Consider the following 15,195-nt stretch of genomic DNA (forward strand, 5'->3'; position numbering starts at 1 on the left):
ACAGGTAACAGGAAACCAATGTTTCAAAAGAAAACTTGATCACATTGCTAGATAATACAGGGATCCTAACCAAGTGCGTGAGTGCCCAGAGGCTTTCTGCTGCTGCCAGAAGTACATATTTTTTTGATTGGTAAGAACTGCCAGATGACGCTTCATGAAATATAAATGCAACAAAGACTCAGAGAGCTCAATAAAAACCTTCCACCCGTCAGTCTAGAAGGATAAGAGAAAGAAAGTTAAGCAACTACAGGAAATGGCTTTGGGAGTTCCAATATCAGTCTATCTTTTATTCAACGGTAGGTAATTTCCTCTTGTTTTGTTAACTTTATATCAGTGTAAAATGTGAACAGAATTTATTTTATCTGCATTAGAGAGAAGTTGGCTTCCAACAGTTGTTCTTTATGACAAAGATCAGTGTAATGAATCTGTGGATTAATTTAGTTTCTTATGTCCTGTATGTTCCTTTCCTAATATATTTTTGTCACCTTTTTTGAGACCTCCAGAATGTTTGCTTTATACAATTGAAGAGTAATTGATACATTTAGCTACTATACTATAGTGTTCTTATTTTTGAATTAATATGTAAATGTATCAATGGTCTTAAAAATTGGGTTTTTACTTGCTTTAATCCTAATATAGTCAATGGAATGGATGAGAAACTGTAAGGATGTTGCCCTAGTCACATTATGGATTTCAACTGTAATATATTTAAAAAAATAGAAATTGGAATAAACAGAATAAGAATACTTTCCATCTGTTGCTTGTACATAGAAGGAGGCTCTCTGTTAAAGATGCTTTTGCCCCCTTAATACAGCAATGACAGCACTGACTGAAGAGGCAGCCGTGACTGTAACACCTCCAATCACAGCCCAGCAAGGTAACTGGACAGTTAACAAAACAGAAGGTATTTTCTTCCCATTTTCATATTTCACAAGACTTTTCTAAAACTTGGGAGAGAAATTTGGATTGTGATAAAAGCAATATTGGCCATTTTTAATACATATTTTATTATTAGATAATCAGCTCTTTTAGCAGGATATTGTTAAATTGAAGTGACAGATAAATGTGCCAGCAAATAATTGCCTTTTTAAAAGGAGGAAGTTAAGCAAATGAGACAAAAGCTGTCTTCAGTTACTGTCTTGAATGTGAAACAGGCCACATTTTCTGCTTCATTTCTGGGTGGTTCCCAATAACCTCTGTGTGTTCAGAGACAGTTTGTCCCCATTTTGGCATTCTTCATGAGCAGCATTATATTTTGATCTGTGATTATAAGCTTTGCTGCCAAAGACATTATGGCTACAAGATGAAAAGCACTTTCCCTCATCTTTGGAATGACCTTTTTTCTTGTTTGCTTTGGGGTTTTTGTTGTTATTTTAGCATATGCTGTACTTCCTAACCACTTGTACCCAATTTTTGTTGTTGATGGTAATGATATATTTTCTTTTGCACTTAATTATTATCACAGTGGCTTCTGGATGCTCTTGAGCATCAGCGTTCTTTCTCTAATCTGTTTAAACTCTTAGAGGTGAAACTTGGAAAGCTTGTTGCTTACCAAGACCTGTGACTGAGTGGTTATGATTCTTCTGCAAATCGCATCCTGATTGCTATGTGAAGGCTGGCAATTTGATTTAGTACAGAGGAAGCAATGTCTTGCAGTCAGAGTCAGGCAAATAAAGGAAGACTGTCATATCTCAGTGTTCTTCATGTCACCAATAATTTAAAATTTTAAATGATTGTCTCGAAATATTTTACCCATTTGATTTTTTGAATATCTGTTGATTTGCAAAACGAAATCAATGTCGGTTATAGAATAACTTTTAGCCAACTATTTGTCTTCTAAGCCTTCAAACAAAGAGGAAACACCTTATTAGAATTATTATATTCAGTATTATACTGGCCTGGCGCAGTGGCTCATGCCTGTAATCCCAGCACTTTGGGAGGCCAAGGCAGGCAGATCACCTGAGGTCAGGAGTTTGAGACCAGCCTGGCCAACATGGTGAAACCCTGTCTCTACTAAAAATACAAAAATTAGCTTGGCATGGTGGCGCATGCCTGTAATCCCAGCTACTCAGGAGGCTGATGAAGGAGAATTGCTTGAATCCAGGAGGTGGAGGCTGCAGTGAGCTGAGATGGGGCCATTGCACTCCAGCCTGGGTGACAGAGTGAGAGTCTGTCTCAAAAAAAAAAAAAAAAAAAGAAGATAATATACTGCAGAAAATTAAAGAAGCATAGTTTTCTCTCAATGACTGACTTCGTAATACCATGCTCAGTACTAAATTTTTTTTCTTCCTTAATGGTGAACAGCAAATAAAATATTTTGAGTTACAAGTAATAATAATGGTAAAAAGGAATCCAATACAGTCATCCTCCGTTATTGGTTGAACATTGGTTCCAAGACCTCCTCCTCCTGCCCAGAGGGTACCAAAATCCACAGATGCTCAAATCCCTTATATAAAATAGCGAAATATTTGCATATAACCTATAGACACACACCCATGTACTTTAAATCACCCTTGATTAGTTATGCCTAAAACATTGTAAACACTATGCAAATAGTTGTTATACTGCATTGTTTAGGGAAAAATGACAAGAAAAGTCTGTACATGTTATGTACAGATGCTTTTTTTTCAAATATTTTCCATATGAGGTTGGTTGAATCCACAGATGTGGAACCTATGAATACAGAGTTACAACTGTATATCATTTCTGTATTTTTCCTTTGCTTTCTTGATGGAGAACTTTGATTTTTCCTTTTGCTTTTTATCTAACTTAAAAATATCAATCTAGTATCTTCGAAAAATTTTTATAAAGTTATGATCATTCTCCTCATTCTTAGGGGAAAGATGAGTCTCTCTGGTATAACTTTTCTTTAGAAATGGCTTAATTCTCACATTTTTCTACCAAATCCAGTTTCAGGCTTAGTTAATCGAACTTGTTTAGTCTTGAAATAGAAAGCACCCAGCACAGTTTATAATGGAAAATTCTCACTGCCTGAGAATTAATTATTAAAGTGATAAATTATATTCATCCTATTCAACAAAATGAACGTGAATTAGAAGGTAATGTGTGTTCTCACCAAAATAAAGTAATACAACATAGTATTTTGTTTGTAATCTTAACATCTAAAGATTTAGCATTTTTAATATAAAAAAGAATGCCTTTTAAAACTGTTTTTTCCCTAAAAACAGGTAAGATTCTCTTAATCTTAGCAAGGCAAATATGGTATACATTTATCATAATGATGAGGATATATGTTTATTTCTAAAAATGACAAGTAAAATGCCATTAATTCTGTTCGAGAAAAATTTAAGAATCAATAAAGTATGCCCCAAAGGACTCAATTATGCAATTTTACCCAAGGGTCATTCCCACTGCATAAACACCAAGAATGGCATAGGTCTGTCTTTTGTACATCAGAGAATCAGGAATAAGAATCTTGTTTATTATCTCACAAGTGTAAATTCAAATCTTCCCAAGTTCTTACTTCTCAGGTGTAAAGGAAGAAAATCGAAATATTATGTGAGATCTTCTATATTAATTAGTATTCAGACACAAGTCTGGGAAGCATCGCGCAAAATAGCCTGCTAAGACTAGAACCAATGCTGCCACCTTTTGGCGAATTTGTTGCCTTTTCTGTCTTACTACGTTGCTTCTAAAAAATGAAACAATCATCAATCCACCTCCATCCCCTAATTAATTAATAATATGTCATATGTCTAGATGATATTAACCCAGCCCTTGTGAATACAACCTGCTAAGAGAATCAGTATTTTAAAGGACACAGCACCACCCCCAAATATCCTTAAAATTAAAAATTTATTTACATATGTATTAAAAATTTACCATAAAAGTAAGACACATTTCATTTGCTAACATTGTATCTCCTTTTCCTAGCTGACAACATAGAAGGACCCATAGCCTTGAAGTTCTCACACCTTTGCCTGGAAGATCATAACAGTTACTGCATCAACGGTGCTTGTGCATTCCACCATGAGCTAGAGAAGGCCATCTGCAGGTACATGCAAAGAAATATCCAAGTCCTAGAGACAGGAGATGAGTTTATGTCTCTGTTGTTTCATATAGTACATTTCCACACTTTGCTGTCTTTAGTTTAAAAGGGTGCATAATCTGAACATGACTTGACAGGCCTCTACATATTTGAATATCTAAGGAGTCTTTTGTCTAAACTATTTAATTCTCATTAATTAAAAACATGGTTCCCAGATTAGCAGCATGTCTTGAACCTGGGTGCTTGTTAGAAATGCAGGATCTATGCTCTACCCCAGAACTATTGAATCAGAATCTGCATTTTTAACAACATGCAAAGGTGATTTTAAGTTTTGGGGTTGTTTTCAGGATGAAATGAAGCAAACTAAGGCAAAAACATTACAGGAATATGAAGTTCTAGAGCAACTAAAATACAATTTTTATGATCATGATTTGCTCAGTATTCTCCTATGGAAGAATAGGCTAATGATTTTTCTAGAGTAAATTATGCAAGCATAGTACCTTTTCCCTCTGCTAATGAAGGGAAAATATGGGGCCTTAATGATTATTGGAAAATTCATAGCTGCTTCATTGCCCTGAACAGATTGGCTTTCGTTTGGTATTTGCCTCTTTAATTTAAATTCCTTATTTCCATTTATTTTTTAAAATTTATTGAAACAGGTTATTTGTATTTCTACCACTGCAGGTTTTAAAATTAAACTTTTTTTCTTTCTTTAAAGGTGTTTTACTGGTTATACTGGAGAAAGGTGTGAGCACTTGACTTTAACTTCATATGCTGTGGATTCTTATGAAAAATACATTGCAATTGGGATTGGTGTTGGATTACTATTAAGTGGTTTTCTTGTTATTTTTTACTGCTATATAAGAAAGAGGTATGAAAAAGACAAAATATGAAGACACTTCATATGCATTCATTTGACAAATATTTATTCAGCCACTATAATGTGTCAGGCACTGACATGTAAAATTTTTTTAATTAAAAAAGAGCTGTAATCTGGCAAAAAGTTTCTATTTAATATTTTTCATGCCTTTTCTCATAAACCCAGACGAGTGGTAAAAATTTGCCTTCAGTTGTAATAGGAGAGTTTAAACGTACAGTCTCCCTTCATCCTATCTCTGTCTGCCCACATCGAAATTATAAATGAGGAGGACAGCAGGCCCCAAGAAAGTAGGGACTAAGTATGTCTTGTTCAAAATTGTATATTCAGTGCCTTACACTATGCCTAGCACACAACACACACTGAGTAAATATTTGTTGAGTGAAATAAAATCAAGAAACAAGTAAAAACTGAATAAAAATGTGTGACAACATTGGCCATTTCTTCCCAGACATCAGCTGGGGGTATCTTCAGAAGATACTGTCTCCTGCTAAAAACCTAAGAAGATAATCTACAAATAATTGTAATTATTTACATATTCATTCTTATTTCTTGATTTTTCCACGAGTAATTTTTCCTTAAATCCATGTAACTAGGATAAAGTCAAGAAATAAAGTGAGATACCCTAACAAAAAAATACAAATACATTATTTCCCTTGCTGTACTCTAATTAAAGTTGTCATTTCTAAATGACCAAAACTGCCTCCTCAAAATTAGAAAAATTTGTTTTGCTTAACAAATGCATCTTAAAGAGAATCAAATCTATATTATATCAGTTGTAGATTTGCCTAAGAGACCAAGAAATATAATAATAATGAGGGGGAGGAGGAGGAGGTAAGACTTTTCCGCATTACTAAGGTGGCTCTCTGAGGTCAGATTTCCTAGAAGCGGAGCCTTCAGATAGAGATTGCTGTGCATGTGATTGGTTGAGGGAGTACTCTACCTTTATTTTAGGTGAAACCTGTAATAAAGTAAGGAAAGCAGATGGAGCACAAGAAGAAGCTAAGCAAAGATGTGGCTTTAACTGAAGTGTAGCCCCAGCCTGATTCCACAGGGAGATCTAGAATGTGAATAGCAGTGTAGACCTCTCCCAAGGAGATGAGGCATCTGGATTTCAATATCCCATATTATTCAATCATGGATTCATGTGGGGTAAGGAACAGGGGCTTGTAATCTCCCAGCAATCTCCTGGCAGGGCACTTAGTTGACCATGGGCAGACCTTGGGAGAAGACTGCTGCTGTGAGCCTGTTAATGCCCACAGCTGCTGAGGGATGGGTTGACAAATGGGTAAAGGGGATCTGGGTGGGACACCAAGAGCAACTGCTGCAGAGTGCATTTATGTAAGTTTCAATGACCTATATGAACCACAGTCAAATTCATATGGAAACCAATGCTCTGTTTCAGGTGTCTAAAATTGAAATCGCCTTACAATGTCTGTTCTGGAAAAAGACAACCACTGTGAGGCCTTTGTGAAGAATTTTCATCAAGGCATATGTAGAGATCGGTGAGCCCAAAATTAAAGTTTTCAGATGAAACAACAAAACTTGTCAAGCTGACTAGACTTGAAAATAATGACAGTTGGGATCACAATGAAATGAGAAGATAAAATTCAGCGTTGGCCTTTAGACTTTGCCATCCTTAAGGAGTGATGGAAGCCAAGTGAACAAGCTGCAGTGACACAAGTCAAGTTCATAGTTTCACTCTGGGTTTTTTGTTGTTGTGTGGTTATTATTCTCACTACAGAAAGACTGAGTTTCATGCTCCTGGCTGTGTCAGATGTGAATTTTCATGGGAATAATAATCAACCTTGCAGCAAGCCAAAGCAATGCCTCGCTTGGGTTCTTCATGTTCTTACTACCCAGCGTTTTTTACCACCTAGATGGACCTCTCTAAGTCTATTTGCTCAGTGAACCTTATCCCAAACTTCTTGTTTTCATGGTGTCTAAAAGAATGTGATGTTAGCTTTTAGAATGAAATCAGTGTTAAGGTACCTGCAGTGAACCAAACGTGTCTTAAATCTAACCTACTGAAAACAGAATGGAATGTCCAAGGCAAATACAAATCATACACAGCTTGTAACAACATACAGCCTTTATATGTGAGATATGGAATAAACTAAAGAGTTTCTGAAGACTGAAGCTATCTGGATATCAAGTCTGGAGTAGGCAAAGCATTTCCATTTCTACATGGATTATAAAACTTTGTGTTGGACTCATTGGTCCCTAATGCTTTTGTTCATCACTTCTTCCAGTTATCGGTGGAATTACCTGGTGACTATTCATTTGGACCGAAATCCTAGAAGTCTCCTACTGAATAAAAGTCTACAATTGGCCCTAAAATAGAAACTGAAACACAGGACATAGAATTTTTTCACCAGACCACAGCATGTGGAAACTTTCCTTATCGTTTTTGAACACTTGTTAACAGATTTGCACATAGAGGGAGAGAAAAAAAAAAATGGAGTAACAGTCAAAATAATAAGAATCAGTGTCCAGGCCAGGCGCAGTAGTTCACGCCTTTAATCCTAGCACTTTGGGAGGCCAAGGCGGATGGATCACCTGAGGTCAGGAGTTTGAGACCAGCCTGGCCAACATAGTGAAACCCTGGCTCTACTAAAAATACAAAAATTAGCTGGGCGTGGTGGCACATGCCTGTAATCCCAGCTACTCTGAAGGCTGACACAGGAGAATCGCTTGAACCCAGGAGGCAGAGGTTGTAGTGAGCCGAGATGGCAACCCTGCACTCCAACCTGGGCGACAAGAGCGAAACTCCCTCCAAAAAAAAAAAAAAAAAAAAAAAATCAGTATCCCTCCTCTTAGTAATATTTCTGTCACTTAATTCAAACAGTCGTATGCAGATCACTTAATTTATTTGGGCTTTTGTTTCATTTTCTACAAGGCCCTCTTAGCTCTAAAACTTGACAGTGGAATAAGGAAATGTTTTTCCAAACCTGCATTGCCGGTGAGATCCTCAACATCAACATGTTGAGATGGACCTCAACCCCACCTCTAACCCTGAAACACACCACTTGATATTATCTTAGGTATATGTTTTAGTGTTAGTTTGTAAAATAATAATTTATTTTTGAAGGAAATATAAAATATTAAAGAGTAATAATAGCTATCATTTTTTAAGATTCAATCTAAAACAATGGACTCTTTTTTTCCCCATTTGTGATGTAGATAAGCAAGACAATTTTGATCATGAGTGGTAAAAAGAGGATCAAACTTGACTATTCTTACAATGACAGTCCAGCAGCAAGCCTTTCATTTACATTAAATTATAACTTTTCATTCATTCCTAAACCAAACTTAAAATTCTGCTTTCCTTTGAGTAGAAGGTATTTAACTTGTTTTGTTTTTCCTTCAGAAGGAATTTAATGCAAATGGATTGCAGTCAGCACTTTCTGAATGTTTTCACACAGTGTGCAAAGCTTACATCATACCAAGGAGTGGAGAGTTGAAGTTTCCTCCCAGTGACTCCAGTGACAGACCACACCTAGAAAGCGTTTCTCTTCCTGAGTATTTCAAAAAGATGTAAAAGAGCTGGGGAGAGTATGGGAAGAAACAATACAGGATTGCCTTTAATTAAGAATTGCCTCCTGATAAAAGGAAAAAGAAATTAATGCTGGAGTATGGAGGGGTGATAACCTTAAAGATTATAAATATTTGTTGTCTATAAATACTTGTAAATTATAAACACAATATAATTAAAATTAGAACATCAGGAAAAGAATTAAAATCCTCAGGTTGCAAAACCAAAATGTTAACCAAAACAAATACTCATGAGATTCAACTTTGTTCACCTATAGAATAGTACTTATTAACAACATAAAATCTACCCTATGAGACTGTATGGAAACTCAGAGTGTGGCTTATGATGACCATCTGTTTATGATATTTCATATAAAACAATCTTGTGATCCTGTAGTTCCTACCATTAATTTTGTAGGAAGGAATCTCTGACATTCCTATGGAGCTAGAACCACATCTGGCAATATTTAAGTACCTAAGCAGAACTTAAGAGGGACAATGCATAAGTATAAGATATTTAGAAATTGGTTCATTTTTTTTCTATATATAAGAAGACCCTAAAAAGAGCCTTTCAGTAAAGTTTGTGCTTCAGAACTACACTTTCAGCTATCAATCAATGTGTCATTAATTGGGGGTGGATTATTTAGGAAACAAATGCCAACATGTTTCAGGCATCTTTGACTACATTACACTAGCCAAGAAGTTCATCAATTTCTTTCATTCCCCATTTTGTCTCTTCCCTTCGTCTATCCTCCAATTATTTGAGAACACATCCTTAAGTCATCAGTATTCATGAGTGCTTTATTATTTAGCATTTCAGAGTATAATGAGGATGGGGCACAGAATATAATGTCAGCCATCCTGGAGCCAGTAAATTTGCAAAAAAAGTAATTAAAAATGCTTGTCATTATATTCTCTTTCCCCAAGGTAGCTTTTTGTATAGTTGTGTTTTCATAAAGTTTGAAAAGGATGAAATTATAACATAGTTCATCTTTTAGTCTTTCCTGGCACAATACAAATCTAATCCTTTAATTTTAACATGTTCGTTTTGGTGATGTCAAGATTTCCATTCATTATATTTAATTGAGAAAAAAGTCATAAGAAAATAACAAACATCAGCAATTTAAGCTTTTGATGTTAAACATGAGGACAATTCATCTATGCAGAGGACCATGAGGAAGCCATTTAATGTCTCTGCATTACAAAATATAACATGCTTCTGTGAAGTGATATAAATATTGGTATCCTACTACCCACACTCATCGGAAGGGTTACCAAAATCCCTCTATTGCAAAACATCACTCTTTCTCGCTTACGTCATGGCTGCATGACATCAGGACATGAGCAGCTGCCAAGATGAACTATAAATGTTGAAACTTAATTTGCCAGTGTCTAGCACTGCTAATCTGGGTGAGCCCACATTTTTGTCCAAACCTTTGGCTCAGATCTATTCAGTAGCACATTCAGAAATGTCTTTTCTAAATTCTACATTTTTTATTAAGTATTCAATTTTTATTAATTATTTAATCAATCAATGCCCAGCTCAGAGTATAAGAGCTTAAGCAGTTAATTTTCTAAGAATTTTAAGGCTAGGACCCTTAAGAATATCTATGTGAATACATGTGTCCCATCATTATATTTTACTTCTTTTCCAAAACTAAACATGATGGATGTTCCAGATTGTCGGCAATACCCACAGCTTCGGAAGAAACATCTCATAAAGATTAGAAATGTGATTATACGGTAACAAGAAGAACTGAATTGTTCAGTCAGGTCTTATCTAAACACCTCATGGCCTTTCTTTGTCATTTTTTATGTCTCAGATATTATTGGGGCATACGTCATCTAGATTAAAATTTGGTTAAGTCTACAGTCAACCAGCTGTCAAACTGGCAGTATTACTGATCTTTTTTTTTTTTTTTTTTGAGATGGAGTCTCACTCTGTCACCAGGCTGGAGTGCAGTAGTGCAATCTCAGCTCATTGCAACCACTGCCTCCCTGGTTCAAGTGATTCTCCTGCCTCAGCCTCCTGAGTAGCTGGGACTACAGGTGTGTGCCACCACACCCAGCTAATTTTTGTATTTTTAGTAGAGACGGGGTTTCACCATCTTGGCCAGGATAGTCTCGATCTCCTAAGATGGTATTAATTAGGATTCACATCTTTCTGAAAAAAAAAAATGGCATCTCTAGATCTTAAAAATCACACTAAAAATTAATTCAATATTAAGTTCCTTAACAAATCAAGTTAAAGCAATAATGTAATACAGTAACCATTTATGAGCACTTGCAATGTTTGAAAGCATTAGTTGCATTATTTTAATTAATCCATGCTTCTGTGTAATTGAGGCTTAGAGAAGGGGGAATCACTTGTTCAAGGTCACAGGGCCTCAGCCTGCATCTGATATCAGCTGCATCTGATATCAGAGTTCTTCATCTAATATCTAAGCTCTATATAATAATGCTTCCCAATATTTTATGAAAAATATTACTGTTGAGGGATAATTTCTTAGTGAACTTAAAGGTATGCCCAAGTGATTAGTATGCAATTGAAAAAAGTTATTTTCTTAAAATATAGAAAATAATAATTTTTTTTTTTTTTTTTTGAGATGGAGTCTCTCTCTGTCGCCAGGCTGGAGTGCAGTGGCGCGATCTCAGCTCACTGCAACCTCCGCCTTCCTGGTTCAAGCGATTCTCCTGCCTCAGCCTCCCAAGTAGCTGGGACTACAGGCATGCGCCACCACGCCCAGTAAATTTTTGTATTTTTAGTAGAGATGGGGTTTCACCATGTTGGCCAGGATGGTCTCAATCTCTTGACCTTGTGATCCGCCTGCTCAGCCTCCCAAAGCGCTGGATTACTGGCGTGAGCCACCACGCCCGGCCACAAAGTAATAATATTTGTCATGGATCAACCGCAAAATTCCCCTGCTGTCATCTGCAAATTATTAAGATATGTATAACACCCTCAGGGTGAGGTCAGATCAATGTCAAGTGCCTGCTGACAGTTGAGTGCACAGTCTGGGGAGAGACTGTATAGTGTAAAGGAACTCTGGCTTATCCTCATGACTCAAGGAATGAGGAGTATTCTCTTAGAGCACTCTCTTGGAATATTGGGAATATTCTACTCTAACCTGTAGCCAGTATTCCTAGAGAATATTGGAAATATTCTAATCTAGACTGTAACCCTTGGCTACAAGCTATTTCCCAATATTTTTTTATCTTTGAGACATACCTGACTCAGGTTGTTTTCGAGATGAAGGGTGAGGAATCCAAGTGGTTTTCATGTCTATAGTAAAATCTCATCAACCCTCTTCTCTCCACATTATCCTCAATCCTACCCCAGCCCCACATGCACCTTGCAGAAAAGCAGTAAGTAGCGGCGGTCCAGCTTAGGAAAAAATTGGAAAATAACATTTTAAAAAATCTATGCAGTAGTTTGGCACTAAAATGATCTGTGTTCTAGTTCAGCTGTGTGATCCGAACTTTACTGGGACCCTTTGGATATGATATCCTTGCCTGTTAAGTGGAGAAGTTAGACTCTGAAGATGACCTCCACATTCCCTTCCGGGTTGGAAGCTGTACATTGGAAATGTGATGCTGATAAGCAGATCCAGTCCACAGACATATTCCCTTTAGCTTTCGTGGTGTTTGTTTTAAATCAAGCCCACATTTAAAAACCAAGCTGTTTTACTATTTTAAAAAATCTAGCCTCTTTTGAAAAATAAAAAATACAGAGCTCTGGTCCTATTTTCATTGTGCCAGCGCTCTATATCTTTTGTAACTTTGGTTAGAAAGAGCATGCCTCAATACCCAACTGCTGCTGCTGCTTAGGCTGCCAGTACAGGGTCCTATGGGCCTTTAAGTCTGCAAACTTGCTTCTTTGGTTTCATTTTAATCTTTCCTCATCTAAATTCTCCTGAGTCTAATCATCAAGATGCCTGTAGAGGGCCCCGTTGTACTGCAAACCCCATAAATCATAAAGGAGTCTCAGATCAAAGAGTCGCCCAGGAATGTGCTTATTAGGAGAACCCACACTCACCTGGAAACCTGCAGGGGTGGCATCTGGTGACTCAGGCACTGCCCTGCCCACACCTTCAGTCACTCTCTGCTATAATCCTTGCCAGATCTGTCTTTTCAGTGCACAAGCTTGCTTATGTTGCCTCCCAGCTTGAGAACTAACACTGACTCCCCATTGTGCACCATGTTTAGTAAGGACTGTTCAGCCTGCAGTGTGAAGCCCTCTCCAGGGAGGCTCGGGTGATCTGTCTTTCTCATCCCCCCTCGCCCTATGCATATCATCAGCTGTGGCCAACCGCTGCTCTATGCTCTGAAAATGGGCCACACAATCCATCTCTGTGTTTTACCGTCTCTACTGTTCCTGCTACATGTATTACCCTCTCTCACCTCTGCCAAGATCACATTATTTTTTCAAATGCTGCCCCCTCCTTAAAGAATGGTGTTATTTACAAATGTCATTTCTCCTTCTTTTGAATTTCCTTGACATCTTTCTCTTTTTTTGTACTTTTCAAATACTTACATTCTGCCTTGAATTATAATTACTTACGTTCTTAGCCAAGTTCCAATGGTAATAATAACAATGAACTTCATTTATTAAATTTACATCATAGACTGAGCACAGTGCAAAATAATTTACAGATAGTATCTCCCTCAATCCTCAGAGACATCCAGGTGAAAGGTTTTATTAGGGGTTGTGTTCAACAGTGGTTAAGAAGGCAATTGTCTGGAGTTTAACAGACAGGTTGAAATCCAGCTTCACTCCTACTAGCTGTGCTACCTTAATCAAGTTTTTTTTTTACTTTTCTAAGCCCAAGTTTTGTCATTTGTAGAAATGGGACAATATTTATATCATAGATTGTTTTGAGGTTAATAATAAGTGCTCAATGAATGTTAGCTATTTTATTACAATTGAATTCCATTTTTCACATTAGAACACTGAAATTCAGAAAGTTTGAGCAACTTGTTCAATGATATGGACCCAGTAAGTGGTGGAACCTGGATTTGGCTGCAAGGCTGTCCAGTTCCCAGGCTTTGTGGTCTTAATTAGTGACAGGCAGGTGAGCACATGGCTGCTGGTCTCTCTGAATACAAGTACTGCTGCACTTAGCACAGTTTGGCCATGGTCGAGTTTGCCCAGTGTTGTTTAAAGTGGGATCTGCATTCTCAGAGAGCTGGGTTTCGAACTCCAGCTGTTTATTAGCTTTGTGGTTGAGAATAAATTATTTTATCCCTCTAAATCATAGTTGCCTCCATTATAAAATGGGGAAAATAATCACACCCACAGGATCATTTTAGGATTAAGTTAAATAGATAGCTAATACAGGTAAAATTCATAGATCATAGCACTTATTCAATAAATGTTACTCATTATAAATCATCTAAAACTCCCATTGAAACTCTTACTGACACTCAACACGGTAAGTTTTGTTACAAGGTGACATATGTTCCTAAAAATCATTACACTAAAAAATTGAGCAGGATATCCTACAAGACTCATTCAAAAGTGGGGGTTTGAGAAACAATATTCAAAAAACTTCATCAGTAACATATTAAAAACACCAAAAAAATCTCTAAAAATGGTAACACAATTTTATACATTTTAGGTGGTTAAAATATACATAAACAGTACAATAAACATGGTACGTTGTCTTTAAAAAGACTTGCAGTTTGCTTGTGGAAGTGGGTATTGGCAGGGTTTAGCTTGTGAATTATTATCAAGTGATGGAGGAGGGGTTTTTAAAATTGGGTGGAAAGTTATAACAGCAGATGTGGTTGAGTGTGGCTTATAACTCAAACATGAGCCAAGATCGCTGGTAGATATTTGAGAATCACACACATGTGTGCTCTCTCCTATGCTGCTCTCCTCAACAGTTATCCGCCTCATCTAGCATTTCTCTCAGGTGAAATTATACCTAAGCAAACACAAAGTTCCTGTTATGTACAGATTATTCTTTATGTTGGAATAAACTCACACTTTCAAAACAAGCATTAAAACAGAACTGACTGTACCTTGAAATTATCACAACCCTTGTATCTCAGTCTCAACCTTCATCATAATTATTAAACATTTGAAATATTCTGATATTAGGCACTCAAGACCTTGGGACCTGGGGGTTATCATTACCCTCATTTCTCCACCTAAATTTACAAGTGTCAAGGACAAAATTCCAAAGCCCCATATTACTGTGGATTCAAGTTCTCATCATATTATTTGTACTTTTTTTTCAAGTTATAAATGATTAGAAACCTTTATGACTATATTTTCCTTCTTAAATCAACTAACATTCAAAGATGGTTTTCATCCTAACATTATCAACTTACGGTACTAACAGGAATAGCTCCAATTCTTCTTCTTTTCCTCGAGACTTATTCCCCTCTGTTTTACCCTTGAGCAAACTGTTACTTTTATTCAAAAGTGTTTAAATGGCATGCAAGAAAAATGGTTTTGCTTCCTTCAGAAGTCTATATTAGGCAATATATTAGCCCAAACTGCAGATCTTACAGTAAGAAATTGCTTAAGAATTGATGAAACATTTGATTTAAAAAAGGAACCATTAAACAAAGGAATCTATAAGAAATAAGAGAGTCAAACTTGGTATATACAGGTATTAGGGTTCCCATTTTGAATCTAACAGATGTTACTGTCAGGGTTTAGGTCTGTCTAGGTAGGCTGAGCAAACAGGTGCACCTGCATACTGGTGCTTTGGGTAGACTGAAGTCCATTTGCTTGAGGAACTAGAGAGCTTCCGATAGGTGAGCA

The 15,195-nt window shown here is 36.7% G+C and overlaps 1 protein-coding gene across 4 annotated transcripts; it reads left to right on the forward strand.

Moving 5' to 3' along the window:
* The first annotated feature begins 162 nt into the window (after positions 1-162).
* EPGN (epithelial mitogen) lies at positions 163-9,019 on the forward strand. Of its 4 annotated transcripts, none has more exons than XM_002814869.5 (5): positions 163-296; positions 815-904; positions 3,895-4,015; positions 4,728-4,880; positions 6,292-9,019. In XM_002814869.5, the coding sequence occupies exons 1-5, from the start codon at positions 254-256 to the stop codon at positions 6,347-6,349; spliced, it is 465 nt and encodes a 154-aa protein (XP_002814915.1). In that variant the 5' UTR covers positions 163-253; the 3' UTR covers positions 6,350-9,019. The 4 variants fall into 4 exon arrangements, with proteins under 4 accessions (XP_002814915.1, XP_009238358.1, XP_009238355.1 ...); XM_009240083.4 differs by having other exon boundaries at positions 4,728-4,754; XM_009240080.4 differs by having other exon boundaries at positions 815-877.
* The last annotated feature ends 6,176 nt before the right edge of the window (positions 9,020-15,195 follow it).

This window comes from Pongo abelii, chromosome 3 (genome assembly GCF_028885655.2).
Source record: "Pongo abelii isolate AG06213 chromosome 3, NHGRI_mPonAbe1-v2.0_pri, whole genome shotgun sequence".
Classification (NCBI taxonomy): domain Eukaryota; kingdom Metazoa; phylum Chordata; class Mammalia; order Primates; family Hominidae; genus Pongo; species Pongo abelii.

Coding starts and splice junctions, on each gene's coding strand:
- EPGN (XM_002814869.5), top strand. CDS start 254: ATGGCTTTGGGAGTTCCAATATCAGTCTATCTTTTATTCAACG. Junction 905..3,894: donor GACAGTTAACAAAACAGAAG/GTATTTTCTTCC, acceptor TCCTTTTCCTAG/CTGACAACATAGAAGGACCC. Junction 4,881..6,291: donor TACTGCTATATAAGAAAGAG/GTATGAAAAAGA, acceptor GCTCTGTTTCAG/GTGTCTAAAATTGAAATCGC.